This window comes from Drosophila mauritiana, chromosome 2L, assembly GCF_004382145.1.
Source record: "Drosophila mauritiana strain mau12 chromosome 2L, ASM438214v1, whole genome shotgun sequence".
NCBI lineage: Eukaryota > Metazoa > Arthropoda > Insecta > Diptera > Drosophilidae > Drosophila > Drosophila mauritiana.
In genome coordinates, this window is record NC_046667.1 from 2349697 (window position 1) to 2376629 (window position 26933).

The 26933-nt window shown below is 43.1% G+C and overlaps 4 protein-coding genes across 5 annotated transcripts; 1 reads left to right on the forward strand and 3 right to left on the reverse strand.

Moving 5' to 3' along the window:
- The first annotated feature begins 9230 nt into the window (after positions 1-9230).
- Positions 9231-19297, forward strand: LOC117146239 (vesicular glutamate transporter 1). Of its 2 annotated transcripts, none has more exons than XM_033312161.1 (9): positions 9231-9267; positions 10041-10267; positions 10809-11213; positions 13631-13961; positions 14367-14603; positions 14982-15632; positions 15686-15871; positions 15935-16150; positions 16233-19297. In XM_033312161.1, the coding sequence occupies exons 3-9, from the start codon at positions 11164-11166 to the stop codon at positions 16458-16460; spliced, it is 1899 nt and encodes a 632-aa protein (XP_033168052.1). In that variant the 5' UTR covers positions 9231-9267; positions 10041-10267; positions 10809-11163; the 3' UTR covers positions 16461-19297. The 2 variants fall into 2 exon arrangements, with proteins under 2 accessions (XP_033168052.1, XP_033168042.1); XM_033312151.1 differs by lacking the exon at positions 9231-9267 and adding an exon at positions 9705-9892.
- An 87-nt stretch (positions 19298-19384) lies between these two features.
- On the reverse strand, positions 19385-24112 carry LOC117146249 (phospholipase A1 member A). The gene is made up of 4 exons (XM_033312190.1): positions 23549-24112; positions 20017-20757; positions 19769-19937; positions 19385-19709 (listed from the first exon to the last, which is right to left on the reverse strand). Exons 1-4 carry the CDS (start codon positions 23640-23642, stop codon positions 19604-19606), a joined length of 1110 nt encoding a protein of 369 aa, XP_033168081.1. The 5' UTR covers positions 23643-24112; the 3' UTR covers positions 19385-19603.
- A 99-nt stretch (positions 24113-24211) lies between these two features.
- Positions 24212-25468, reverse strand: LOC117146245. The gene has a single exon (XM_033312176.1). The coding sequence runs from the start codon at positions 25411-25413 to the stop codon at positions 24301-24303; it is 1113 nt and encodes a 370-aa protein (XP_033168067.1). The 5' UTR covers positions 25414-25468; the 3' UTR covers positions 24212-24300.
- A 140-nt stretch (positions 25469-25608) lies between these two features.
- On the reverse strand, positions 25609-26764 carry LOC117150868 (inactive pancreatic lipase-related protein 1). Its single transcript, XM_033317987.1, has 3 exons — positions 26613-26764; positions 25790-26551; positions 25609-25729 (listed from the first exon to the last, which is right to left on the reverse strand). The coding sequence occupies exons 1-3, from the start codon at positions 26762-26764 to the stop codon at positions 25609-25611; spliced, it is 1035 nt and encodes a 344-aa protein (XP_033173878.1).
- Positions 26765-26933: the final 169 nt, after the last annotated feature.

Below are 26933 nucleotides of genomic sequence, written 5' to 3' on the forward strand. Positions count from 1 at the left end.
CGACGGCGACACTCCATTAATTGAAGCCCCGGGATTACGGAAACGGCATTGTCTTCCGAAAGAACACCCGCTGCGAAGTCCCGTACAAATCCTTATAATCCTCGATAATTTCGTTAATGGCTTTAATCACTTACTCGCAGGAATGAAAGGATTAGAGCGCAGGAGCGGGCATAATTTAAATAACATTTAATTTTATGCCGAGCTCGGCGAAATTTTCGAATGGCGGCCATTGCGATGGATGGAAGGTCCTGGCTCCTCCTTTTGCTCCCGTGTCCTTGTGTGCATAAGGTCAAACACACGCACATACACACGTTGTATACTAGTATGGTTATTTACCTAAGCGCCACAGGAGCACGTACATACATACATATATACACCCAATTAGGCGGCAACAATTGTTGCCACTTGCGTGGGGAAACTCAACACTCCGTTCGACTGAAACTCAACACGAAAGTTTTCCATTTTCCGGACGGGGAGTCTAGAAAGCTTCGTTTCTGCGGCGGCAGCTATAAAAACCCCGGCCCAGTGGCTGGCGCCACACACAAACCACAATCGACGCCCGGGAATCGGTCGTGAGAAGGGAGCAGAGTCCGGGAAAACAGGAAAGCAGGAGGAAAACAAAAGGGGATTCCCCTCGTCACATCAAGGACATGCCTTGGCAAGGACCTCGCCTGCTGTGGCAGCACTGCCGACGGAACTGGCGGACTTTCGGATGCGGCAGTGGCAGCCCGAGAATCCAGCTCTCAGTTGCTTGGAGTCGATATCAAAGGATCCCATAATTCGGGCTTAGTTCTGATCGCTTTGCCCAGCTAGAATATATCTCAATGAACCTAAAGAATATCATAGCAACATCATATCAATCCATATCGATCTAGAACCTATGATTAGTAAATTGTTTTTATTGTGACATTGTTTTGTACTTGTATTGGAAAACAAATGTGATTTTATGTAAATAAAATGAGTTAATGGTAATCAAAACAGCTATTGTAATCATTTAACAAACAAGAAACTCTTGTTAAATAACATTACACATTGGCATAATACATAACATTATCGGCAGATATTTAATTTCTTTGTAAGGGTTTTTAAGAACGATTAGTTAATAATGAATGAAATACTTAAGACGTTTTATAAAATATCTTAAATCGTCGATGATTTACGTGAATTCGAAATCTTCTTTTCATTTATTTCTGTATATTATATGAAGTAATAAAACCAGCAAAGAGCAAACAATCCATGCTATTGAACCATCAAGTTGGCAAATAACCAGGTCTATTTCGACCCCTCCAGGATGCCCAAAAGTAATCAGAAAAGTTTTGTGAATTGTTGTGGGCGGTGCTAAAAATTTGCATATGTCAACACGGAAGAGCAGCATCAATTGCCCTGGAAAACAATTTATTTACCGATGGCTGGGAGGCAGTGAAGCACAAGAGATACATTTGCTCGATGAGCAAAATTGAAATGTTAATTACACTGGGGTTGTTCCACGACTCGGAACCGCTTCGCAAACAGTTTAAAAAACAGTCGAGAGCGATGTTTAGACACTGGCTAAGCAAACAATCCGGCTGGTTCGTGATTTGTTTGCTCAGCTCTTAATCAGACGGGGTTCTGAGGAGCACTCCTCGTCCAGAAAAGCCAGCGGCAGCGAAAGTTTAATATGCCATCGATAACCCCGGGTGGCAATATCAGAAGCTAAACGCTAGGGGGATGTTCTGCCGAATCCTCACTACCCCCTCCCATGCCATCCCATCCCATTCCATTCCATCCGAGAAATATCATTCTGTTGACGATGATGAGGTGTGAATGCCACCGCAGGATGTGCCTTTGTTTTATGCCTTCATCATGGCGAATCCTGCTGTTGTGGCATCCACTTGAGGTTAATTGAATTTCATTGCGTCCTTGCTAAATGGAAAACGTTTTTTCCCCATTTAAGCTGGTTAGCTGAAATGTGTGTGCTACCTGCATAGCAGCATTATTAATTGAATCCGATGGTAATTGAAAAGTTTTCCGCCTCCTAATTTGATCTGTCTTCGGTTTATTTCTCTTTTTAGAAAGTTTTTCTTTAAGTAAAGAAAGTTGTTTAGATCTAATACTAAATTATATATATTATAATTATATGATTTTATTGAGCATAGATTTGAAAGTTATGCAATATGATTTTCTTCCTTACAACTTGACAACTTTCCACATCGAGTTTCCCAACTTTGAAGACACATTAAAAGGATTTGGCGTGGCACGTGCCTCCGCACACTTGAGATGGGTGATGAAAAATAATAAAAAAACGAAAGTGGAAACTTGAGGAAAAGCGCGGAATTAGCATTTACTTTCAAAGAGCGTGTTTATTTGGCTATTTATTCAATTTTAATTTCGATTCTTTCCGCGCCTTTCGCCCTTAGAACAATCAGTCACGGGCGCAGAAGAAATAGATGCGATTACATTTAATTGAATTTTTTCCGCGCTGTATTTGCTCAAGAAAAGCCAAAAGCAGAATTGAACGTATTGTATTACCAATAGAGAGCGGGAAGGGAAAAAAATAATAAAAATGCGTATCGCGATTGCCAATACGGGGAATAAAAGAAAAGTCGGAAAACGTGATGCGGCCAAGTATTCAAATTACGGGTTTTGTGGGGCGAAATTGAGTTGAGCTTGTTACATTAAAGTTGCCTCATGCATTATTTATTTCCGAACTAACAAGCGGCAAGTAGTCATAAAAATCCCGCACAGAAATTACCTGTTGATGAGCCACAACTTGTGCTAGTTTAACCCTCAATTACCAAAGTCTCGGGGGTGAAATCGAGCCACATGAGCTGGGAAACCTTTGTGCTCCCTGGGGAAGAAAATTAAAATTTCATCAAGCTGGCGGTATTAGGAAACACTTGGCACGCTAAATCAATTTGCCATTTTATAAATCTTCATTTCGCACCTGGGACGTGATCCTGGCGGGCGGAAGCCACAGGTGGTCCTGCCAAAGGAAGGCCAGGAGCTCTGGGCTAAGCCCCAAGTGAAACGTGACTCCATGCGGCAGCCAAGGATTTGCACTTTTACATCTATTTACTTTTTGGCAAGCATTTTATTTGCCCGCTCATTTCAATTAGCTAAATGCCCTGTTTCACACCATTTGCCTGATTGTTTTCGTTGACCAAATGTGTGTTTTCGGGGGGTTCATTGCCCATTTGGGGCATTTTTAATTTCTGTAATGCCCTTTGTGATCTCTAAATGGTTCGCTACTTTCGGCACTAAGTGCACTCCAGTTGCGTATTATTGTTACACTCATCGTCGACGACAGTGAGCTTTTAAGAAAATTATACAATTGCATTATGACGCCGCACTGACCACTTCGCAGCCTCATTCCTTCTATTCCTTACTGCTATCTCTAACGATCGAGTTTAAAATTGCCAACGCATCGAAAAGCCAGGGGAGGTCCTTTGGGCCTCAGCACGCTAAAAAGCGCAGTCGCGGGAAGGAGGTGATGTACTACAAATCGCTCAACGGGCGGCCCACGAAGGACGACTGTCAATGTTTTCGCCTTTTTGCAGTCGGTGGGTGGCATAATTTATGGCCGCCCTTCGTTTCCCCCACTCCGATTCGGGTTTCCCGCATCTCCACTGCGGTTATTAAAATGCTCAATGCTCTTACCCATACCCAAGACCGGGTAACCACTCCGGTTTTCAGTCACGGACTCCAGGACGTCAGGACTCCAGTTCGCATTGTCGTCAGACAACTGCAAAAAAGTGTAGCACACTCGCCGGCGCCGTCTAATGGCAGCTGAAGGACCAGGCACAGTGGAACTTCAACTACTTTATAACAAAACAAAATATATATTATTCATATTTTAAATAACTCTTTAGTTCTTCACCTTAGATAGACAACATGTTAACATGTTCATTTAAATTAGACTTATAAAATTTAATATTTAAAGTTTTCATTCCAATATCATGTAACCTGTACCCACTGTCTAAGCTTCCCTTTCGCTGATAATCAATAAAATGTTTTGGCATTTACTTTCATTGTTTGCTGCTGAAGCTGCTGCCGCTGCAACGCCCCCTTTGCCACGCCCACGCTCAAGGACTATATTTGCATATATTTCGAGTGGTAACCGGCTGGGCATATTGCCGAGCTTTAAATATCCTGCCGTTCGCCGTGCTCAAGTCCTTTGCCACCGGGCGTGCCTCGAGAATTGTTTCACTGTCGTCGTTCATTTGGCTTGATGTCCCAAAGACTGAAGACACAACATGAAAGTCGCTTAATCTACTTAAATGTCTTTTGAGTTGAGAATCTCCCCCGTTCGGCCATTAAAGAATCTTACACTTTGAAATAAAAAATATATGTGTTTTATAAAGAAGAAGTAAGTATCCTTTGGACCTTAAAGGTGCTCCATTTATGGAGCATTTCATTTGTGCACTAATTGTTTTCAGTGCAGCTGCGTCCTTCCGGATTGAGACAGGATTGCAGCCCCTCTGACAATGGCGTTATTAACATGGATTTATGGCGTATCGCTCGCAGACGTAAGTCTGCCGCTATTAGCGCTCTAAGATGTAAACAAGCTGAGGCCGAGGAAAGTTTCCAAGCAGCAGGACGACGACTCACATGTCAATCAACCCAACTGCAAGGTAACAAAGCAGAAAAACGCAAAACTTGAATGGAAATCTTGCGGGAGAAGCCGAAAAGGTAGCATCGGATAATTTCAATTAAAAATGCCTTTGAAAAGGCATTCGGTGGCTGGCTGGCAGGGCAACCATGACAAAGCCTCCTATTGATGTCCTGGTCCCCCGACGTCCTTAACTGCCGTATCAGCAGTTTTAAATCAGGGAAGACCATGGGTTGATTCGGGGTGGGCCATGTTTCATGGGGTGGTGACTGCAGCTTAATTGAGTTTCGCTTTGACGGCAACCGCATAAAAGGCAACAACTTTTAAGTATTCGCATTCGCAGCAATTAAAGCCCTGCTCCATTGCCATCCGTGTCCTTTTGCCAGGGCGATCTGGACTTGGGCAGAGGAAATTTAATATTTTTCTAATGATGACAAACACATTTTGTGGCTTCCTTACACAGATGACCAAGGGGGAAAGATACTTTAACTTTTAGTTGACCTAAAAGATAAATACTTTAAAATGAATTATAAATTATTAAGTTCAAGAAAATCCTTTACAAGGATAATATTTCTTTTTTTTAGCATTAATTTCTATTCCTTATCAAATATCAAAAGGAGGAACCGAAGCTTTAACATTATGTAAAGCTTATATCATATAGATTGCTCCCACTATTCCCACTGATTCCATTTCAAAACTTTTTTAATACTACCACCCTCTAATCTTAGACTTCTCGACTTTTTGGGGTGCATAGATGTATAAATGTATGTATATGTCTGTTTACAGCATCATAAAGTTATCAACTTGAGGGTCTTGTTGTTGCGATGACGTAGCAAACAAATTTTCACAGCTAACAATGGGCACGTCGTCGCTTCTGTTCCGCTGGCTCCGCGTCCACCACGCCTGTCACTCCATCCTGGAGTCATTTTGTCAGCCCGTCGTGCCCATCCTCCCACTCGTCCTGCTGCCCGATCCTTGATGGCAGCATAATTGATGCACTCGAGCGTAAGTGATTAGATTCATTATGATGCCTGGCAGGCAATGGCAACGAATCTTCTTCGGGCAGGCAGCTGAAAAGGGGGTATCAGGTGTCCAACGGCGAATTGAAATGTTTGAGAATTCATAATAAATATATTAAAACCGATTTAAGGCCTCGGAAGAGCACGGACTGCCCGTTCTTGCTAAATGATGTGTGACAACATTTTTATTGCCCGCTCTCCGTCACCCTTATCCTGCGGCGTGGAAGGGGTAAAAGCCAACGTGCGCCAACATTAATCAAGGCATTCTAAAGATTCAGGCTAGCATTTATGAGCAAGCCCATGCATTTTGAGGGTAAAACTCAAAAAACGAACGCAACAACAGAAAGCGGCACACGCCGGGCGACAAAAGCATTTGCTTCCGGTATACCGCCGCCTGTCACCAGGACTTCTACACTCGAAAAAAATTCACGTTCCGTTGGGAAAATGTGTAAAAAATATTTACAATGCTTTAAAGCTTTATATATTTTTTCATATGAAAAATCAAATATGAAATATATATATATCAAATATTTATGGAAACTTATTGGGAAACTTATTATGCATACAGCTAAGTATTTCTGTTCAGTGTAGTAAATATTAAGTGTTGTGTTTTAGTAGGTGGGTTGCCTGCGCATTGTAGCTTGAAATAAAGTTGCACTGACTGACGCTTTTCGCCTTTTGTATTCTGCTCTTATTGTTGTTCGGCAAGCGAAGAGAAAAATGTATTCCGAGTGAATAAATGCAATATACTTTCTATGACCCTAATGGATTTCGTTGTTGTTGTACGACGGACAAAGAGTTGAGCCCTAAATGGAGGCATATGCTAATTAGGACGGGTAAGGCGATTCCTGCATGTGGGGTAGTAAGGGAAACTATGGAAATATATGATAGTTTCATGTCTCCATAAATCCAAAATATACAGAAGCTGCAAGAAAAATCTCCCACAGAACAGACATCTCAGAATCCCTCGTTTCATCGCTGCCCCCCCTCGCAGTTTCCATCATATCTCAGACGCTTCCAGCTATTTGCACACAAACAAAAATAAATATTAAATCTCAGAAATCGTTTTTGGGCAGCGACACACCCTTAACCCCCGACCTGCGAGATTCCCCCATTCCCAAGGATTCGAAATGTTACTCCGCTTACTATGTGGCACGCTTATCGACGAGCACAGCGTTTAGTTTGGTGATTGAGTGGGTGGACATATGGATTGACAGCATGAGTCTGCTGAATCCACAGAAGCTCATCAATTTCCCGCCACGGTGGGAAAACCACTCGCATGCTTTTGCGGATTTCGAGCTGAAATTCGAGGGCTTTTAAAGTCGTCACAGTTTCGGCTGGTAATTAAAACCGCGTGAAACCCTTTCACCGACAGTAATCCACAGACGCCCATTCCCATAATTCACTCATAAATCAGACAACGAAAAGCCATACATCATACGCACCGTGGGGAATCCCCCGAAAAAAGTACACAGAGATGACAAAGCTGCAAAAGTTATTTTGTAATTAGTGCAAGCGGCAAGGACGACGGGAGGCCGCCGCGTGGATAAGGACACAACAGGCCCAACAGGATAATGATGATAACGCTGGCGCAATGAAATTGAAGACGACTTTCTGCCGAAGCTGCACTAATTACCGCTGACGTGCGATGGGAACTGGGAGGCCAGCGGAAGTCCTCGCCCGATTCCAGGACGAAACTCCGTCCGGGGGACTGTCAACTCAAGTTTGACACTTTTCTGCTGACAATTTATGAGAGCGGGCCAACAGCTAAAGTTACCGATTTCAGCACAGTGGGTGCGGTAGAATCATTTTTAGTAAGGAAACATTTTAATTTAGTAAATTAATAGATGAATACTGCTTTCAAATCTCATATGCATATAGAACTTATGGTAATCCAAACAAAAGATATATTTGAATAGCACTGTTGTAGATTGAGTTAGATTCGTTGTAGATTGAGATTCGTTTCTTTCCACTGTGCACGATGGGCACTGACTGACACTCGATCCGGCCGACAACGTCGCCACTTAGTTTAGAGTTTTATGAGCGCAATTCGCAATTCGATTATTCTTCATTTACGTCAATCAATGTGGATGGCGCTTTTAGCCGCTAGACACGCACCCTTAATCGCTTTGTTTAAATAGTAAAACGCCGCACGGATTGGGCATTTTTCGAAATTTAATATCGCAGATGAGCGGCTGTTGTTGTGGCTGCTTTTATTGTGCCGCCGTCTTGTCTGTGAAAATCTGTCTGCCCCGAAGTCTGGCTCATCCCGTAGACGTAGCTGTATCTGCAAATGTATCTGTATCCCTTTCGAATGCGAAAATCCCGCTGCCGTTTTGTTGACTTTCCTTTCATTTCCCAGCTCGGCTGTTGCCTCGTCCCGCTTCTTGTTTATTTCGCTTTGCTGTTTACTTCCGCAACTTTATTATAGCTTTTGGCTGAGTTGCAACTGTTTGCTGGCTGTTTGCTTTATGCTTATGAGGGTTAGGCCAACGCGTCGTATTAGCAACGTGGCCAGGACATCTGGAGGGGATCCTGGAATGGGACTCCGAACGGAAGCGGGCATTTCTATGGGGCATGGATTTTTTGTGTGCCATGAATCGATGTGGTTGATGAGAATCGAGGCAGTTGCACAAACTGTTGACCAGGATTATTAGCTACTTAAAGTGGCCATTGAGAATATTCGAGTTGAGCAAGACTTACACACTTGGTCGTTACTTATTAAACTTGGTAAGTGACGGGACTAATAAGTATATCCTTTCAGTATATGTGTTGTTTGGAACTGAACACTCTTTTTTCTTTCCTTGGATATTCGGAACATAACTAGCTAATAAAAACAAAACTAGCCGCGGTTATAAATATGATCCATTTAGAATCGGAAAATCCATGAAAGAATTCTAATAAAATTAATGATATAAATTTGTGGCCGTTAAACCACCCTGTAACTAATGTTAATCCATTAGATAGATTTCAAGCTCCCAAATGTGAGAATTTAAAAAGCATCACGTCCGATTCGAATCGATCAAAGCCAAGAGCAAAGGACGCACTTATTTGTAGCTGGTCAGACTCCACAATTCATTTGTAAACGCTCATCCATAAATCGTAGCATTTTCCAAAAATTCACCAAGTTTGGAGCTATTTTGAGCCCCCAAGCAGACAGGGGAAAATATTCAAAATGGCTGACATTCGATGAAAAGGCGGCAGAAGGACGCAGGACGTCTGTGTGCCAGCAGGAAAACAATGGAAAATGGCCTGGCAACATGTTAATAGCATTTCACGCACGACTGAGATTCGCATGCCAACCCAGAGGAGGACATTCCCATGTACCAGGACCTCTGATTGGTTCTTTTTGGCCAGGTGGCGTGTCATTCCCCCACAGCTGTCCCCAGTCTCAACTGCTACAGTTGCCATCCGCCGTCGACCAATGCCGAAGGACGAAGGACTCTCGAAGGATTCTCGGGCCTGCGCAGCTGTCGCCCGCGTGGCGAGCTTTTCACCACAGCGGGTGCGAGCGGGACGGATGCGTTGATTATGCTGCGGAGGAGCATAATCCTCTGGCAGGACATCCATCTGGGCAGACAAGAAAGGCGAATGCGGGCGCTTTTAGTTTCACTTCGTGCGTTGTCCTGCTGAGGCCAAAAAGCGAGCCTGGAGCTGCGGGTATATAGCTGGGAAAACACATCTAAAATATATCAATAAATCAGAAAATATAGTTCAAAATATCCGAATAATCGTGCTGATATAGAAAGTGTTTCGAAAAAGTGCTGCCCTCCGGCTAGAAGTTGAGAAATCGACGTTTTTCTGGCAACGCCTCGTAATACCCTTGAAAAGAAAATCTCGCACATTCCAGTGGTTGAAAATTTCCAGTGTATATACTACGCTCCTCCCACCCCTTTGACACCCCATCCCCCCATTCGCTTCATCACTAGTTTTCCCCATGCCCACCGTACATACTCTCTAGTATGTGATACATTCCAGGCCGCGATGCCAGCTTATGTATCCATGTTCCGCCACCACCTGTCCTCCGTCGATCTTTGGCTGGAGGTCCACATCGCGGCTGATTTTGAGTTGGACGTCACACAGTCTTCAGACAGAGTTGGATTCGGATCACCATCGTCCTCGTCGTCGTCGTCGGTTCCATAGACAACCTGCCGCCGGTCTCGTGGTCAAACTCTGTCTGGATGTTGTCGTCCCACATACTGAGTTCTTAATTGGTTTATCCAAAGTTTTTAGTTTTTCACTTTGGTTTCATTCTATTTTTGCGGGCGAGTGTTGCTCAGAAAATGTGAGACTTTCTATAAATATAAAAAAAACCAATGCATTTTTAAAGATACAATTTAATACATTAAAAGGAATATATATATATATTCTTCAAAATAAAAAAGTCTTATTATAATTACCTAATTCCATATACCATTTTATCTCATTCGCAGCGTATCGCGTAGTGAATAATCAAGCTATATAATCTGTTATCTGTGTACCTTATTTGTGATATCCTAACCAACAACAACAAAGTAAATTAAACGATTTTCGTTGCCTACTAAAACATAATTTAAGCCAAGTTAATCACCAAAAATATCTGTGCTTAAGTTACGACTAGAGGCCGATTATATAATCTTGCACCAACTACGAAATGGATTACGTAACTCTGGTGTGGCATGTAAGTAGGCGTTGTGGCCAAAGGTCAAAAGTACGACTGTTTTGGGGGAGGAGCTTCCAATGGAATCTTCTAAAGAATTTTGTGAAAACGCCGAAGAATGCGTAGACCTACAAACTTATTTGTGGCAATAAATTCAAAATTCATGCTCTAACAATACAATTTTTTCACTGCTAGTATAATAAATGCACAATTCGCTTTCTAATTATAAAGTGTAATTCTTATAATTCCAATAATCGTAACTTTGCTAACTCTTTCGAAAGAGATTACCCCAACCAAAAGAGGTGTCAAATTTCATGCTCACACCAAATGAAGCATAAAACGCTATCAAAACAGCACACAATGCCAGAAACATTTACAAAATGCTCTGCCGGCTCAGTAGTTACCCCTCATCACAACCATACAGAAATCCTAGTGAATTTATGAACATAAGCGGCTTACAAGAAATGTGCAAAATGATGAAATTGTACGAGACTTTTGCTTATCAGCAGCAGAACACAAATTGCCGGACCCATTAATAGCCGCATACAAATCTCTTTTGCAGGCACTGTAAATGAAAATGCACAAACTCCACGAGAATCGAAATCATATGGCGACCAAGTGAAAATCCCCCGCTGAGAGAACGAGCCAACCCGAAAATAGAGTCATCAAATTTGTGCTGGCTTCACGGAAATTAACCGCCGCCGATTCGCTACGCTTATATACACGGCAATCCGCCGTGAAGTAGGCAACAAAATATATTTATGCGCCCAAGTGATAACGGCGCAAAGGCAACGAAGCACAACAGACGCTGACTTGGGAGAAAGGACAGCAGCAGGAGCAGGACTCGGTGATCCGGAGGCAGGGGCGGAGTGAGGACAGGCGTCTGGGAAAATCAGGACTACTAGCAGAGCAGCACGATGAAGGGTCTGACGGCGTTTAAGGAGAAGGCGACGGGCGTGTTTGGCGGGTAAGTCGATGTGATATGATATACTATAGTAACACCAGACAACAGGGTTTGGGTCTTACACAATATTCAGATTTAAAAAAGAATATTTTACCAGCAATATATATATATATATATATATATATTTGAAATATATCCTCGTTTTGTTGGCAAGTGTACAGCGATGACGGGTGGCAATATGCCCGGAATGAAATATGATTGCAATCAAATGGACCTGCGAAGAACAAAAGGGAGAGAGTTTAATTTAACGCAAGGATGGTCGGTGCTCGTGGTTGGCTGAACTTGACCATGCCAGGATAATGCAGTAAATATGTACCGATATTGATACGCACTGGCGACTAGCCGGCGTCGCGAAACTTCGGCACGTGTCGCGCCCCCCGGAAAGTTGTAAAATTATTGGCATGCTTAACAAGTCATTAGAGTGGGTTTCAAGGGATTCTGAGGACTTTGGACCTGGGAGTTTTCACTGGTGACAACGAACGCAGTGGCATGCGGACGAGCTCACCGGTGCCTCAGGAATTCCGGGCACGTTGGCAGCACGTGTCCGGGAACTTCAACTCCGGCACCTTCGATTGCGGACGAAACGCAATAAAGTCGTGCCACTGGGGCATATTGGGCAAACACTCGATGAATGTGTGTGGTCGTGGTATGCAATTTGATGGGCACACCTCGTCTGATTTCTCAAGGACCTTGGGTGCTAAATTAGAAATTGGAACAATAGGTGGCACATCGCTTTCATTACGGAATGTGTTGCATACCGACGAAGGGCTGCTGCAGCGCTAAAGGCAAATGAAATTGATTTTTACGAGCTGCGAGCCGTTTCCGTTTCCGTATCCGTATCCATTGCCAACAGGACCTGGCGCTGAAGCGCTCGAGTGGCACTCGGCGCGAAGAAATTGAAATGCCTCGTCGGGGAAGTGCTCAAGGAGTTCCTTTATCCTTGCCAGTGAAAATGAAATTAGAATTGCCATTGAAGACGCGGTCGTGTCGCTGACAAGCCCCCATTCTCCCCCACCCCCCTCAGTGCCAGAGCATCTTCATCACAGTTGTCAGGGCAAACAAACTAAAACACTCCATATATATATCTGCGAATGTGCCCCATTTACATCTCTAATGGTCGCGTTTTGTGGCCACGTTAAAGTCAAAGGCGAATTGTACAAAAGCCTTCTGCTTGTGGCGCCAGTTATCCTTAATCTAGGCGGCGCCAAAGAGTCTGCAACATTTTTACTGACAATCAATGCGGAACTTCAGCGCCAAGGATAGTTTGGCTGGCTAGTCGTCAAAAAATTTGGTGTCTAAAAAATGCGACGCTGAGATGTTCTAAAATTAATATAAAAATTGTGAAAAAATAAAAATAAATAGTGAAGTCAATCATTGAAAAGTAACTAGCTAGTTATACTCCAAACCTTTAAAAGCCTGGTATCATTCATATTTATGTGACTGATTTTTCAATGCCAAGATCTTAATATATATTACCTCAAAATGGTAATCGAATCCTCTTTTGTCCTACAACAGACCTAATGATGGGCATAACGCAGTCCCTTTTGGCGAAGGGCATCAAATTGGCGTCAGCCTTAAAGTCGGTCAAGGCGCAAGTTGCTCGAAGGACGCAAGTCGTTCCCTCAGCTCCTTTTTTTTGCTCTTATTCAGGAGGTCCTGCGTGACCAGACGAGGGTAGCTTTGGCGGCAGACAGTTGAGTTATGTGACAGGCGTCGACTTCGACGACGGAAAAGTTATATCCACTGTAGTGGCTTGTTTTTGGCTGGTGGCTGCTTATTAGTTTGTATTGCGTACTTATGGGGACTTTGTCTGGATATTTATGAAGAAAAATTCCAAATGCCGTGGAGAGTGAGAGGGGCCATATCTCAGTTGATGTGTCACTTATCTCGGGTTAATGGCTTGCTCGGGGTGGTAAGGTGGCCAGGGGTCACCCCAGTTATCAGCCCAGCTATCAGCTAACACACATCCATCAATCTGCTCGGTGACAAGGTCTTTTAACTGTGTTTAAACTGGGAAATCAAATCTGGAAATGCGATTGCGGATTCCTTTACCTGCTCCAATCAACTTTAAATACCCGTAGCCCAGCTATCGGCACTTAATAAAATTGAATTTTATTTCACTCCCAGGACGTTCAGAAAGTTCCGTCTGCGATTCCTCCCCTTAGTCACCGCAATTCCTCTGGGACCCTTGGGAAAACAACAACCACCTCCGGTGGGCGAAATCGGAAGGGGGTGGCAGCTTTTGCTGCTAACAAGCCGAAAATATTTGTGTTTTCACGCCCTCTCGTTGACCTGTTGATTTGGCCAGCTATCCGCTCTAATTGGCATGAATTATGCCCCAGGAGAAAGTTGCTGGAATATGCTACAGGATTGACTTAACTGAATGAATAATAAAGATCTTTTTTGATTTTCTTCCACAGCCTGAAGCCCAATATGGAGAAGTTCGAGATATCGCAGAGCTATCATGGCGGCCACGGAGGCTACGAGGAGATGGAAGGGGGCGACCGGGAAGGCCGCGGACCGGGCGGCGGCCACGCCTACGACGACGACGACGACCGGCCCGACTCGCCCGCTTCCTTCGAGGAGATCGAGCGCCCGCCGCTCCGCAAGATCGACAAGTACTGCAAGGCGGAGTGTCCTTGCATGCCGGCCCGCTACACCATCGCCACCATGGCCTGCGTGGGATTCATGATCGCCTTCGGCATGAGGTGCAATATGTCGGCGGCCAAGCTCAAAGGGGAGCACAATGGGGTGAGTACTCACAGGGGAATCATCTACTTACAATCCTCTTAACTCGCTTTATATTCAGCTTAATAATCTTTAAGCTCTACACGGTAACCGATTTTAAAGTTGTTCCTTAAATTACTTGCATATTAAATTGATTAAATTGTCGGCAGCGAATGAGCATTATCCATAAAATTCGCGTCATTTGACGAGAAGCTGCTGTCAATTAGGGAATGTGTGGTGTGTGTGGGTGGATGTGACTCAAAAGTCATACATACACAAAAGGACACGCCCCCACACAGACCCATCATAGAAACCAATTTGAAATTCTGAATCCTGCTTGGCGCTCGTTAATAAATGCCTGGAGCGGTTTTTAATGATTGCTGAGCTTCCGTCACTCACCCCGTAAAATGTGTTTCCGGATTTTTGCAGACTGTGTTCATGAACTGGACGGTCGCCGTGGAGAGCCATGTGGACTCGTCCTTCTTCTGGGGCTATCTGGTGACGCAGATTCCCGGCGGCTTCATCGCCTCCAAGTTCCCGGCCAACAAGATATTCGGCCTGTCCATCGTGAGCTCCGCCACGCTGCATCTCTTCGTGCCATTCGCCATGACCCTGATGCACGGTCATGTGGTGATTTGCGTGAGGGTCCTGCAAGGACTCTTCGAGGTATGTAGCCCAACCAACCAAACAACTTGCCCAATTCGATTTCGCCACAGATCAAAACCGGGGATTACGGCTGCGTGATGTTGCGAAATTGGGGAGGGTTAGATTTTGCTTTATGATAAAGCAAATATGTGAAATGGAAACATGTCCTAAGCCCTCAAAGGGATGGGGGTCCTGGCAGGGCAGGAAAAAATAACAAAAGCATTTATTTTAATGCGATTTCTTTGTGCCAAGGACTGGGGAGTATGCCATTTTTCTTCGACTCGGAAGGGAGCGAGTAATACTTTGTAAAAAAGGATGTTTTAACAATTTTTTTTTAGATTTATCTTTTTAATTTCACAAAGCACATATATCCATTTATTTCAACAAAATCTTTCTTAGGGCGTTACCTATCCAGCTTGCCATGGTATCTGGCGTTTCTGGGCGCCGCCCATGGAGCGTTCCCGACTGGCGACGCTGGCCTTTTCCGGTTCCTATGCGGGCGTGGTGGTGGGACTTCCGTTGTCCGGACTTCTGGCCGATGCCGTGGGCTACCAGGCGCCGTTCTACGCCTACGGGGTGTTCGGAATCATATGGTACATGTTCTGGATATGGTTGTGCTTCGAGAACCCGCGCAAACATCCGGCCATCAGTATACCCGAGCTGAAGTACATCGAGAAGTCGCTCGGGGAGTCGGCTCATCCGACGATGCCATCCCTGAAGACGACTCCGTGGCGGGAGATGATGCGCTCGATGCCGGTCTATGCCATCATTGTGGCGAACTTCTGCCGCTCGTGGAACTTCTACCTCCTGGTGCTGTTCCAGTCCTCGTTCCTCAAGCACAAGTTCGGTTTTAAGGTGGAGGAGGCGGGCTTCGTGGGCTCGCTGCCCCACTTGATCATGACCACGATAGTTCCCTTTGGCGGCATGTTGGCGGATCACCTGCGAAAGAATGGTATCCTGTCCACCACCAATGTGCGCAAGCTCTTCAATTGCGGCGGCTTTGGCATGGAGGGCCTGTTTTTCCTTTTCGTGGCACATTCCTCAACGGCGGTAAGATATGAACAATTTCCTATATACTCAACACTATAAGTTGTGTTTTCCAGACGGGTGCCATGTTTGCCTTGACCTGCGGCGTGGCCTTCAGTGGCTTTGCCATATCCGGTTATAATGTCAATCACCTGGATATTGCTCCTCGTTATGCCAGTATATTGATGGGTCTTTCGAATGGAATTGGTACTCTGGCCGGCATCATCGTGCCATATGCCCTTGATGGCCTCATCCAAGCTAATGTAAGTTGGGGCTTATCAATGTAAGGTCGTTTCTGTAGCTAAGGCATTTATTTGGTACTGTAGCCTACCGGCTGTTGGACTACAGTCTTCACCCTGGCCGCCTGTGTTCATTTGGTTGGCTGCACTTTCTATGGCATTTTCGCATCCGGAGAGCTGCAGCCGTGGGCGGAACCTCCGGCCGAGGAGCAAAAGGTGTGGGCTCCACCACCAGGTGCCATTACCAACACGGATCCTAGCCAGGCGGGCATGCTGGGCGACTACATGAAGGAAACCTCTTTCGTAAGTAAACAAGTTTAAAAAATATTAATTTATTAATATTTTATATTTTATTATATTATATTTGTATCTTTTTGTTGAATAGGGTGCCCCGGAGTACACTGAGCAGAGCCAAATGCAGCAGTCGAATGCCATTAGCTACGGCGCCACAGGTCACGTGGCCAACAATCCCTTCGCCGTGGCCAGTGGTGCTCCGCCCATTGCGGAGGAGGATGCCCCACCGACCTACGGGGATGTTACCAATCCTGGGCAGTATGGCTACACGCAAGGACAAATGCCGTCCTACGATCCACAGGGATACCAGCAGCAGTAATGGGTTCACCAAAGGTCACTGATATATATCATAGCTTTTAGTTGTAGTCGGAAATCGTTTGACGTTTATTGTTTGTTCTCGGTGTGCCGTTAAAGTTTGCCCCCATTCTCTCTCTATTTGTTGAGTTCCAGCGATGGAGGGATCCCAGGACCTTTCACAAGCATATAAATATATAACTAAAGAGTAACGAATTTGTCAGCGAATAAGGGGATTCCACATGCCACACTAACACAATGAAACTATGTACCTAACAGAGAAACTACATATGCATACACAGCAATACCGATAACCACTACGAATACCATTAGCCCACATAGACCCAAACTGGCCTAATCGATCTATAAAGCATACATAGTATATACTATTAGGGCCTCGCTTAAGCGAATTTCTATTTACAAGCTCCGAAATCGAAACTGCAACACAAGATAGGGAAAGAACTGGAAATATATACTCAACACTTGTGTATATCATAAATCACATAATCCACACAAAGCCTATGATAATTATATTTATATCGGTATAATCGTATATACATATATAGCCAAAGATTGTTGTTGAACTGCAAACTGCAAGTTTTATTACCGTTGATGATATTATCTTCTGTGTAAAGAGAACATTTTAATCAAACCCAAGCAATTGTTGATGTTCGGCACGAATGATAACCATAAAAAGAACTAGCTAATCAAAAGTCATAAGAATACTCTGTTAACTAATTACTATTTATGTTTGTTGATATTATTTACTTCATTGATATTAATGCACCTTATGCTTTTGTGTTTAACTAACATGAGCAAGGCATGATGTAGGTACTAAAAATAATACTTAAGTAGATAGCCGTAGGCGCATATAACCTCAGACTTGGTCTTCATATGCTCACTACATTTAAATAATATTAAGCTAAAGGAATACTTAAAATAAATGTTTTCAGAGGGTTAGGTTACTTCTAAATACTATTCTATGAATTAATTTATACTAACGATGCTATCAGTTCATTTTGAAGCAATCTGCTTACTTCGATTCTTATTTACATTTTCTTAAAAAACATTCATAATTTTGTAAGCCTAAGTACAAGTAAAATGATTACTGTGTAAGAAGTATTAAATCTCTCTAAAGTAATAAATTTAACCAATTTCGAAATATCTAGTAGATTGTAAATAAATTATTTAACGTAACTTAAACTTTTTCGTTAACGTTATTATGCACAACTTTGATTTAAAAGCACAAATTTAACTTACAAAATGCACTGTTAATTATTTCGTTGTTCATTAGTTCAAAGCACCACTTGTTAATTTAAAGTTGTTACATTTTAATTAGTGTTTAGTTGAGGTTTTCAATTACTGCCGCAAATACATATTTAGACGCACTTACTTTCGCACTGTACCATTGAATATGCAAATTTACACAAATTATTTCTAGTCGTCTGTATATTACCCGATCGTATTAAGCTAGCCACCAGTATTATAAATAGCTATATAAAGGTAATTTAAATTATTCACATTTAAATCACTATGTATTAAAAACGTGAACATTTTCTAACTAAAAGAGTCAATTCTAATACCGTAATTTGTACAGCGCAGCGAATAAATAATCACACAGATACTCGTATAGCCACTTACAAATAGCTATTATATATTACAATTTTAAATGTTCTTGGATCACAGTTCCAATTGAAGACAACAATACTGCTTGTGTAAGCGACAATACCTAGTGAAGTAAGCCTAGTTAATAGTTAAAACATTTCCATTGACCTATCATTTTTATTTACTTACCATTATGATTCGATTTTAGGCTCAAATTTTTAAACGAATGCTCGCGCAGGCAATTAAAAATGTTGGCCACTGGGGCGTATGTGTAATATTAGGTTAGTGTAACATCCATTCTGTATATAAAACCGATTCTTCAATTGAGTATGGCTCTTTTAATCTGGAGGCCATAACAATAGAGATTTCGATTTGATTTCCCTTTTTTAGTTGTTGAGAGATACTCAAGCTCTCGGGGCTGTGTGGACAATAATAACATAAATATGTTAACCAGAAAGCCACGGTTAAACTTTTGCTTGCTAAGATATAAAAAAAAGTAATGAAAATCACTTGACATAACAGTTTGTAAATAAAGCGTATCTCGTAGTTGAATGCCATCATTAAATGCTTTTGTGAGTAATTTAAGTGTACATAAAGCCAAGTCGAACCGAAGCATAACTAAAACCTAAACGAGCGCAACTTTAATAGTGTTAAACCATCAGTTTTGGCTATAATCAGTCACAGAAGAACAGGTCGCATCTAGGGTATTTTAACTACTAGCCAAACATATATGTTGTGCATGAAGGATATGCATTAACTTTCATACAGAAATATAGGCGCACAATACCAGATATATGCTATTAAAATAAATCATAACTATCTTCTAATCATTAATCAAATGACAAAGGGGCTGCGGAATCGCCTCCACAGAATCTTCTAAATATTTAAAAGATGTAGAACGATATTACCGCTATACTTAAACCGTGTATATAATTAGTAACAAAATATTCTTTGTGTTCACTGAGAGTTCTGTATACACGATATAAAATATTGAATCAAAATTATGAATATCCCTTTTCTGGCAACACCCGCCCATGTTGTATAATTTGTATGGTAGCTAAACCAAATTTAAATAAAACTTATATATTTCAGTGTATGCTCATTAAAGAAACCAAAACGAATATTTAAAAAACATAACCGAATAAAGGAGAGTTAAAACCCCTATTAATTTAAAAACAGAATAAATCTGCCAGTCTTCACCAATAACACTTGAATTTCGTTACCAGAAGTTATGATATAAAGTCCTTGCATGAGATTACCATATGAATACCATAATGAAGGTCATTAAACCACAACAAAATTAAGCCTAATGAAATGTATTTGGAATTCAATAAAACGAACATGTTAAAATTATGCCAAACAAGCGCGTTTTTTATTCAGCATAAAACTTAACTATTTATTTGTACAAGTCCCAACGAAAAAATGGCTGCATTTAGAACTAATAACAAAAATATGAAATAAATAGGTATCGATTAGGAAACAAGCTAAAATCACATGAGTGCTACGGTGTAGAAGATGCATTAATCGAGGCATTTTTCCAAAAATTCATTATACAATTTTGCATTATCTCCGTACTCCCTGGTACTCCCCATTCGATCGTCCTTTTCCCGGAAATCCGCGAGCAAACGGCGCCTTGGCGTTGGTGGTCACATAATAATTCCCTCGAGCTCTGTGGAAAGTTAATGTTTTATAATATCTATAGGAAAGTGTGACAAATGTTTTTCTTACTTGTGAGAACAGTGTTCGCCCATTAGCACATACTCCGAGTCCTTGGGCTCACACCAACCAATTAGATAGGAGAACAAGTTGGGACACGGACCCGCATAAAATCCACGAGTTGTCGTGATGGATTCAATAAAGTACGGCGTGACTTTTGTGTGATCACAAGCCAACGTTTCTGGGAGATAAAATGATAGTAATATTAATTAAAAGTAATATTAGGTGAGCCAATATTAATTAAATTAAATTTTACTTACGAAACAAGGTTGCCGAACCCACACAAGCTGGTTGCCGCGTGCCTCCGTTCACATAGAAGTCCGCATGACCACTGGAGTGCCACTGACCCAGGATTCCAGCTCCGGTGTGCAGGACATCCACAAAGTGGGCATCCGTTGTATCCAGATCCCTGGAGTTGTTGGCCCCGGCATAGAAGAATATCGTGGGATCCAGAGCGGTGATCCTGCCCAGCTTGCCCTCCTCCGGCTTCAAATAGTTGGCCACCAGACCGGCGATGTGGGCACCCACACTGTAGCCAATGAAGTGCAGGTCGTCCGGCTGGACGCCACGAGGATGTCGGGCGAGGTATTTGACCAGCTGGGAGATGCACAGGCTGCCGAACCGGGGAGCCCAGTCCATCTGACTCAGACAGGGTTCCTTAACGGCATCCGCGTAGTCCACTATGATGATGTTGTACTCGCCCACACTGAAGTAGGCCTCCCGCAGATCCGGACTGGGACTCAGAGTCCTGCCGCCCCCGAAGCCATGGATTATGATCTTGGTGGGATGGCGTGGATTGAAGTGGGTGTAGTACAGGGCGTTCGGATCCAGGACATCTATGAACTCCGGCTGCTCCTGGGTGCGTCTCGTGTACAGATAGAACTGGATCTTCGGATGAGGACAGCGGTACGGCTTTTGCAGGCAAGAATCCGTCACGTAGACCTGCGTTTGGTTTTGTCCAGCCGCCACGGCAGCTGCCACCACTCCCGCATTTTGGGCCGCTGTATGGAGGATGTGAGATTCAAGATACAAGATTTTAGTTGACAAACTTGTTTCGCTCTGCGAGATATTACATTTAATTACATAAGCCGCTGGCAGCGACATTGAATGCTTGCAATTTGGCACGCTGCAAATGTCATGCGATTGCTGTTGCAGTTGCAGTTGCAGCAGCAACACTCGGTTGCAGAAAGTAAAAGTCAGGCCCAAACGGAAGTGACGCTATTTTCTGTGGCCTCCTGCTCTTTGTTTGCGATTTGCCACCAACGACTGGGTTTATTTTTGACAAAACGCGCCGCTCATGATATAACTGGAGCTGGATGCGGAATGAGTATGCGTAATTTATTCATCCGATTCATGGGGGAAGGAGCCCATTTGAGATCGGCTTATCTGACACCTGGCTCGTTGCCCGCGAACAGATATGCGCCAAGTGGTTCGGATTCGCAATTGTGATGGATGGGTTCACATGTGTGGTTAGGTTGCCTGGTTATTACATTACTGCATATTTAATGCATCAATGATTTTTACAATAAATTTAGTAATCTTTAATTTAGGGCATAGAGGTACAAAATGCAAAATGATCACCCAAACTGGCTGTAATATTTTATATAACTTATAGCCTGGCCATAATTACGGGGCACTTAAAAGTTCTTAACGAGGGAGACAAATATGCGGCTAACTATAATGAAATAACATGTAGTAAACAATTTTAGACACTTTTTGAACGACCTTTAGGTATATAGCTCCAACTATCTTTCCTGTTCGAGGTGTTGAGCTCACCGCATGCGTATGAAACCCAAGTAGTGCGCTTTGAATCTAAATGGCCAAATTAAAAATCTAACGTAGCAGACCTGAGAATTAACCTTCAACTGGCGCTCAGTTGGTGGCGCCAAAATGTTGACTAGCAATTGGCCCACTTGTGGTTGGAGTTAGCTTGTAGTTAGACGATAACCGAAAGTCATGCAACCGGTCTATGAAACCATTGCAGATGCAGACTCTTGCCGGTTGGGTGGCCACTGGAAATACCCGAAGATATCGGCTGCCTTATAGGGCATATACATATATAAATACCCCAGCGACACAGTGAACACGGCTTGTTTCACTCCCATTGCGATGACGAGTGTTCGTTAGACCAGCAGCTGGTTGAATTAATCATGCAACGAGCGTATTTTTACATCACAGAAGGGGCAGCATAATGCCACTCAACCGCCCACCGATATCCGCGATACAGACAAAGAAAATTATATGCTATAAATGCAATCGATAATGAGATGAATTATGAATTGGTATTAGCTAAACCATTTCACGTGTTTTTGTATTTCCAATTGCTTTTTTTGCCCTTTCATAGGACCTTTACTAGCATCCTTTTCTTTCTCTGCAACCATATCATTGCCCACCCGCACTCCACTCTGCTCCCCATTTAGCGGTGGGCTGTGGTCGCGGTCATGCCTCAATTGTCTTGAGCTTTTCAGCTCTTTTCATTTGTTTTTCACAATCGCTTATCTCGGACTTCGTGAGCTGCTTTTTCCAACTTATGTAAGTCCACCTCCTCCCCTTTGCTATTTTCATTTCCATTCGGGCATTACGCACGCCAATTAAATGACTTTTTTGGGTTTGTTTATATTTTTTTGGCGGGAAAACTTCATGGGGAAATTTTGGGTGTATGGGGCTGGCCGGAAAACACTGTCCAACTAACACAAATCAGACCCGAAACGGAAGCAGTCGAATGCGGAAGGAGAAAAGAGAGTTGGACGCGAGACACGAAATACTCATCGCCTGCTAAGTGAAAGATGATTTTGGGTTGGCTCGCTTTTGACTTTGTTTATTTGTGGGTTTTTGTGTTTTTTATTTGCCATGAGTCATGGACATTGTTTGGCTTGGTTTTTACGTTGGTTGTTATTGGCCAATTGACTTCGAATCGATATCGAGATTTGTGTGTCATAACCTTACGGCTTTGGAGCGGTGGCAAAATACATTGCATGCCTTGGATTTTAATTAGATAATCATGTTGGCACGGTTCTTAAAATATTTCTTCATCACAGGCTTTAATGTAAAATTAACTGCTTCTAGATTTCAACATATAGTTGACCTGCTTCAGAGCTATAATTGCTTGGATTTCCTTGGGTTCATTAACCAGCAATCTGGCCTAATGACAGACCTCTCCAAAAGCTTTTATTCTATATTATCTGGCGGGCGTAGCCCTCTGAATGCACTTGAATTCAAAACTTGACAATGACACGCAGCCCTACAAGGCGTATGCGCCCTGTATGACACTTTTGTCGGCGGCTATAAATTAATGCCGGGCACTAAATAAATTGCAAAAGCTACAAAGAGTGTCAAGGTGCAGGGCCAGAAAAATATGAATAAATTAAGTGCCTAAAATTTTAGAGATTTCGGGGCGGACTTAAACGGTAGTCGGGTCAATTAATTAACTCGGCTACGTGAGATTACAAAACTCACACCATGACAAGGCAGCTGTTTTGTGTGGGATGAGCCCCGTGAAGTATTTGGTACTCGAAGATAGGTCTGTCAAGATATTTAAATTGTTGTTGGCCAAGAAATGAGGCAAGGTCGAAATCGGGAGAAGAAAATGCTGGTAAACATTGTGCAACTAGTTAAAAATGAAATTTAAAACGACGCCAATTTGAAGTGTCAACAGAAACAAAAACAGCAGACACAATGACAGGGCCGAAAGAAAGATATTGGGGAGAAAAAAGTGCCAGCCAGGGCGAAAGTAAAAGTTTAACTTAAATCTGTGTCTTTTTGGTTTTTTCTTTTAGCACAGCATATACGAACCGGCGAATTCCAGGCGAAAGAGTGTAAAACTCACGCAGAGCAGCTGCAGCCAAAAGTCTGCACGTATTGGTTTCCTCGCGCACTGTAACCACATGCTTTTCCTTTTTCGGCTTTTATGTTTTGCAAATTCACGCTACTTTTAATTTCAATTGCAGTTGTAGTGCTGTTATATAACTGGGTTGTATCTGGCGGAATCTCTGAACTCTTCTGGGCTTTGGGTCAAGGCCTGCTCGTTGACCGGCGACTCAACTGTCTCAAAGTGCGAAACTCTTGCTTGGGCACCAGCTCGAGAGCTGGTCATTGGACTCGATCTCGATTTCAATGCACAGCAAGACGACGGCAAAGCTGGCGAGGCATAATTCCGGCTGCCTCTGCGCAGAAATTGATTCAGTTTTGTGTTTTACCACACTTCTTTTACAACTGCGGGCACGCGCGGTATTCCAAAGAGATTGGCCACCAATCGATCTTGGCTTTCACCGCCCGAAGTTCGCGTATACGTGCGATTCGATTGCGCTCCGTCGAGCCACTGACTTGCCGAGTTCGTGTCCCAAGTCTTTCGTTTTTGGGGCTGCCCAAAAGTTCGTACTGGCACTGGTGAGCAAAAGCTCTGTTGCGTGAAAAGCTTTTTTGGTATTTTAATACGACTGAAAGTATTTCCAACGGTTTCATAAAAGAATGTATGATATATTGATTATATTTGTGTGCGTACAAATAGAATACATATAATGCGATTATCTTATGGACATAAGATCTTATGTACATGACAAGCCTTCGGGGAAGTCCACAGGCAGATGCCACGTTATATACTTTAGCTTGCTGCAGTGATGCTCAATGTATTCCTTGGATTCGTTGTCGATGTAAGCCACAATCTCATAGTTGATGGAATCCGGGAAGATTACCTTCGACGCATATGTATCTGAGCAAATATCCAAAGGAGCCATCTCCATCACGCACCATTTTCCGGTGTCAAGGCCGCAGTTTTGGTTTTCAAATATTTGAAAGACATTGCAGAGCCGTCGTTCCACGATCATCGGAATAACAAATGTGCACCGCACCAGATCAAAGTGTTTGATGAATGACGTGCATCTGTATGGTGGACACATTGGTCGGGCTACCCGGAGAAGCCAATCACTCGAGTCACTGTCCTCGGCAACGAGCAACAAAGAGCAGTCGAATTCAGCTACCGGAGTACACTGACTAAAGTTCAGGGAGGCGACGTCCTGCGTAGTATGGAATGCCTCTGCCATGAACTCTAAAATGCAATTGAATTCACAGTCGCAGGGGCACTCCTCATTGGTGATAACTACACCAAATCGGCGATCTTCGGGCATTATCCTAGCGTACGGCGGACGATTATCCTCCCCATCGCAGCATTTTACGTCACATGGGTCACGGCAGGCCTTGCGTTCAGATTTAGAATGGCAGGATGACATAAAGCAGCTTCTCTTACTAGAGAGGCCACTGCTACTTGTCACCGAACTCTCTCTCTCCCTTGAGCACCCACCGGCAAAACCGACGATCTGCGGCCGAACTTCATTGCACAACTGCATGTTCACCCTCTGGTCGTTAAGCTTCAGCATTGATTGGCAGCGGTGTTCTACATTGTCCAAAAACTGGATGCGACTAAAGACTTCTTCATTACAAAAAGCGAAGAGGTCAGCTTTACATTTCTTCGCCACCTTGCACAAGAGGTATTCGTCTTTGAGAACAGCATCGAAAAATTTAATATTTTGATGTTCCACTGGAATTTTGGTGTGCTTCTCCAACACTACTTTTAGATCAAAAATTTTGTAGTCTTCTTTAATGCGTATCAAGGCAGCCCTCCGATATTCATTTTTGTTTTTGATAAAAACTTGTACAAACATTGTTGAAAAGTACTCAATAGGAAAGGTCAAGATCGAAAGAGATCGAAATTTATACTGAACATTTATACGTTTCAACTAGGTACAAACATTTGATGTTTCATAGTCAAGCTACTTTGTTCAATATTACTAACCAGCATGCCGTTGTTTATGTATACATAACAACTCTCCCAAGCAATAATTAAACGTATTTATATTTCATCTTAATTCTATTTCCGTGAAATTTCGAAGTTCCGAAACGTCAAATTCGACTTCAACCAAAGGTCCTTTGGCAAAAGGAGCAACCTCATGTGTGGTGAGAAAGTACGAGCCAGAGGCACTGAAAATTCAAAAGGTTATGTCATTAAAGAATATTACAAATTATTTGGCAATAGCATACTCTTCTGAGACAAAGTAACCCATTTGCGTATTGGGCATATTGGAGTAGTGGCTGCACCGCTGCGAGAAGAAATCGAACCATCCGCCGCATTGCTGGGCCCAAAAACCCCTTCTCGAGATTATCGATTCTCCGTAGTATACGGCTGCCCGGTAATGATTGCAGTTGTAAAACCTCCAGTTGCTGATGTAACTGCATCCCCGCTGATTAAGCTGGTCGAGATTGGGGTAGAAGTCTGCATGACCCATTGGCGGCAGCATCGAGAAGAAGAACGGATCGGTGTGTATGATGTCCACAAAGTCGGCATCACTGGCATCCAGTTTTTGCTGCAAGGAGGGCTGCATCATAAAGCCAGGACCCGCAGGATCCAGGCCAGTAATCCTGGCCAGAGGTTGGCTCACATAGTTGGCCACCATTCCAGCCACTTGGGCTCCCAAGCTGAAGCCTATCAAGTGAATATCCTCACGTCTGCTGATGCCAGCTAAGATTAGATTATTTATCATCTGGGCCAGACACTCAGAGACAATTGGTGCATTATTCACGGCCCAAGGATAATAGCACGGCCATCGCACCAATGTCCCATAGTCCACGGATATCACATTTACAGGCTGAGTTTGGAGCAGCACATCTCTAACTTCCAAATTGGGTGTCAAGTTCCTGTTGCCTATAAATCCATGGATGAGTATCTTGAGTGGCAGACGCGGCTCGAAGATGTCCTTTTGCGGATTCAAAGGGTCCAATTGTATGGGATCGTCGCGTGTTTGGCTGGAAATATTTAATACTTATTCCAGATTATGTTTACTATTATAATTATTAGTTTTATCACTTGGTGTAAAGCCAAAACGAAACTCGCGAGTTGGGACACTTTTGCTCGCCGACGACACAGAACTCTGGCAGCCACCCACGCGTATGATTTTCTCCTTTGCAGAAACCGGAGATTATTGTCAGAAGAAGGATCAGCGTGCTGTATTTGCTCATGACTAGAGTCGAAACTGTTTTAAGCTCGGATTCTAACGCAAATTCTATTAAATTTGCACGGCCCAACATTGAAAATGGCATGAAACATGAGGGCGCATTGACAAAGACTAACAATACTGGCTGCTGATAAAAAGTCAAGGCTGCCAAGGGTGGGTGAGATTCAGCGGGT

Bases quoted from the DNA above. Each gene is read 5' to 3' on its own strand.
- LOC117146239 (XM_033312161.1), top strand. From the start codon at position 11,164: ATGAAGGGTCTGACGGCGTTTAAGGAGAAGGCGACGGGCGTGTTTGGC. The intron at 15,872-15,934 runs GTAAGTTGGGGC...TTGGTACTGTAG, and splicing joins ATGGCCTCATCCAAGCTAAT to CCTACCGGCTGTTGGACTAC. The intron at 16,151-16,232 runs GTAAGTAAACAA...TTTGTTGAATAG, and splicing joins ACATGAAGGAAACCTCTTTC to GGTGCCCCGGAGTACACTGA.
- LOC117146249 (XM_033312190.1), bottom strand. From the start codon at position 23,642: ATGTGGTTACAGTGCGCGAGGAAACCAATACGTGCAGACTTTTGGCTG. The intron at 19,938-20,016 runs GTAAGTAAAATT...TTTATCTCCCAG, and splicing joins GGGTTCGGCAACCTTGTTTC to AAACGTTGGCTTGTGATCAC. The intron at 19,710-19,768 runs GTAAGAAAAACA...AACTTTCCACAG, and splicing joins GGCGAACACTGTTCTCACAA to AGCTCGAGGGAATTATTATG.
- LOC117146245 (XM_033312176.1), bottom strand. From the start codon at position 25,413: ATGTTTGTACAAGTTTTTATCAAAAACAAAAATGAATATCGGAGGGCT.
- LOC117150868 (XM_033317987.1), bottom strand. From the start codon at position 26,764: ATGAGCAAATACAGCACGCTGATCCTTCTTCTGACAATAATCTCCGGT. The intron at 26,552-26,612 runs GTGATAAAACTA...AAATATTTCCAG, and splicing joins TCGTTTTGGCTTTACACCAA to CCAAACACGCGACGATCCCA. The intron at 25,730-25,789 runs GTATGCTATTGC...TTGAATTTTCAG, and splicing joins GGTTACTTTGTCTCAGAAGA to TGCCTCTGGCTCGTACTTTC.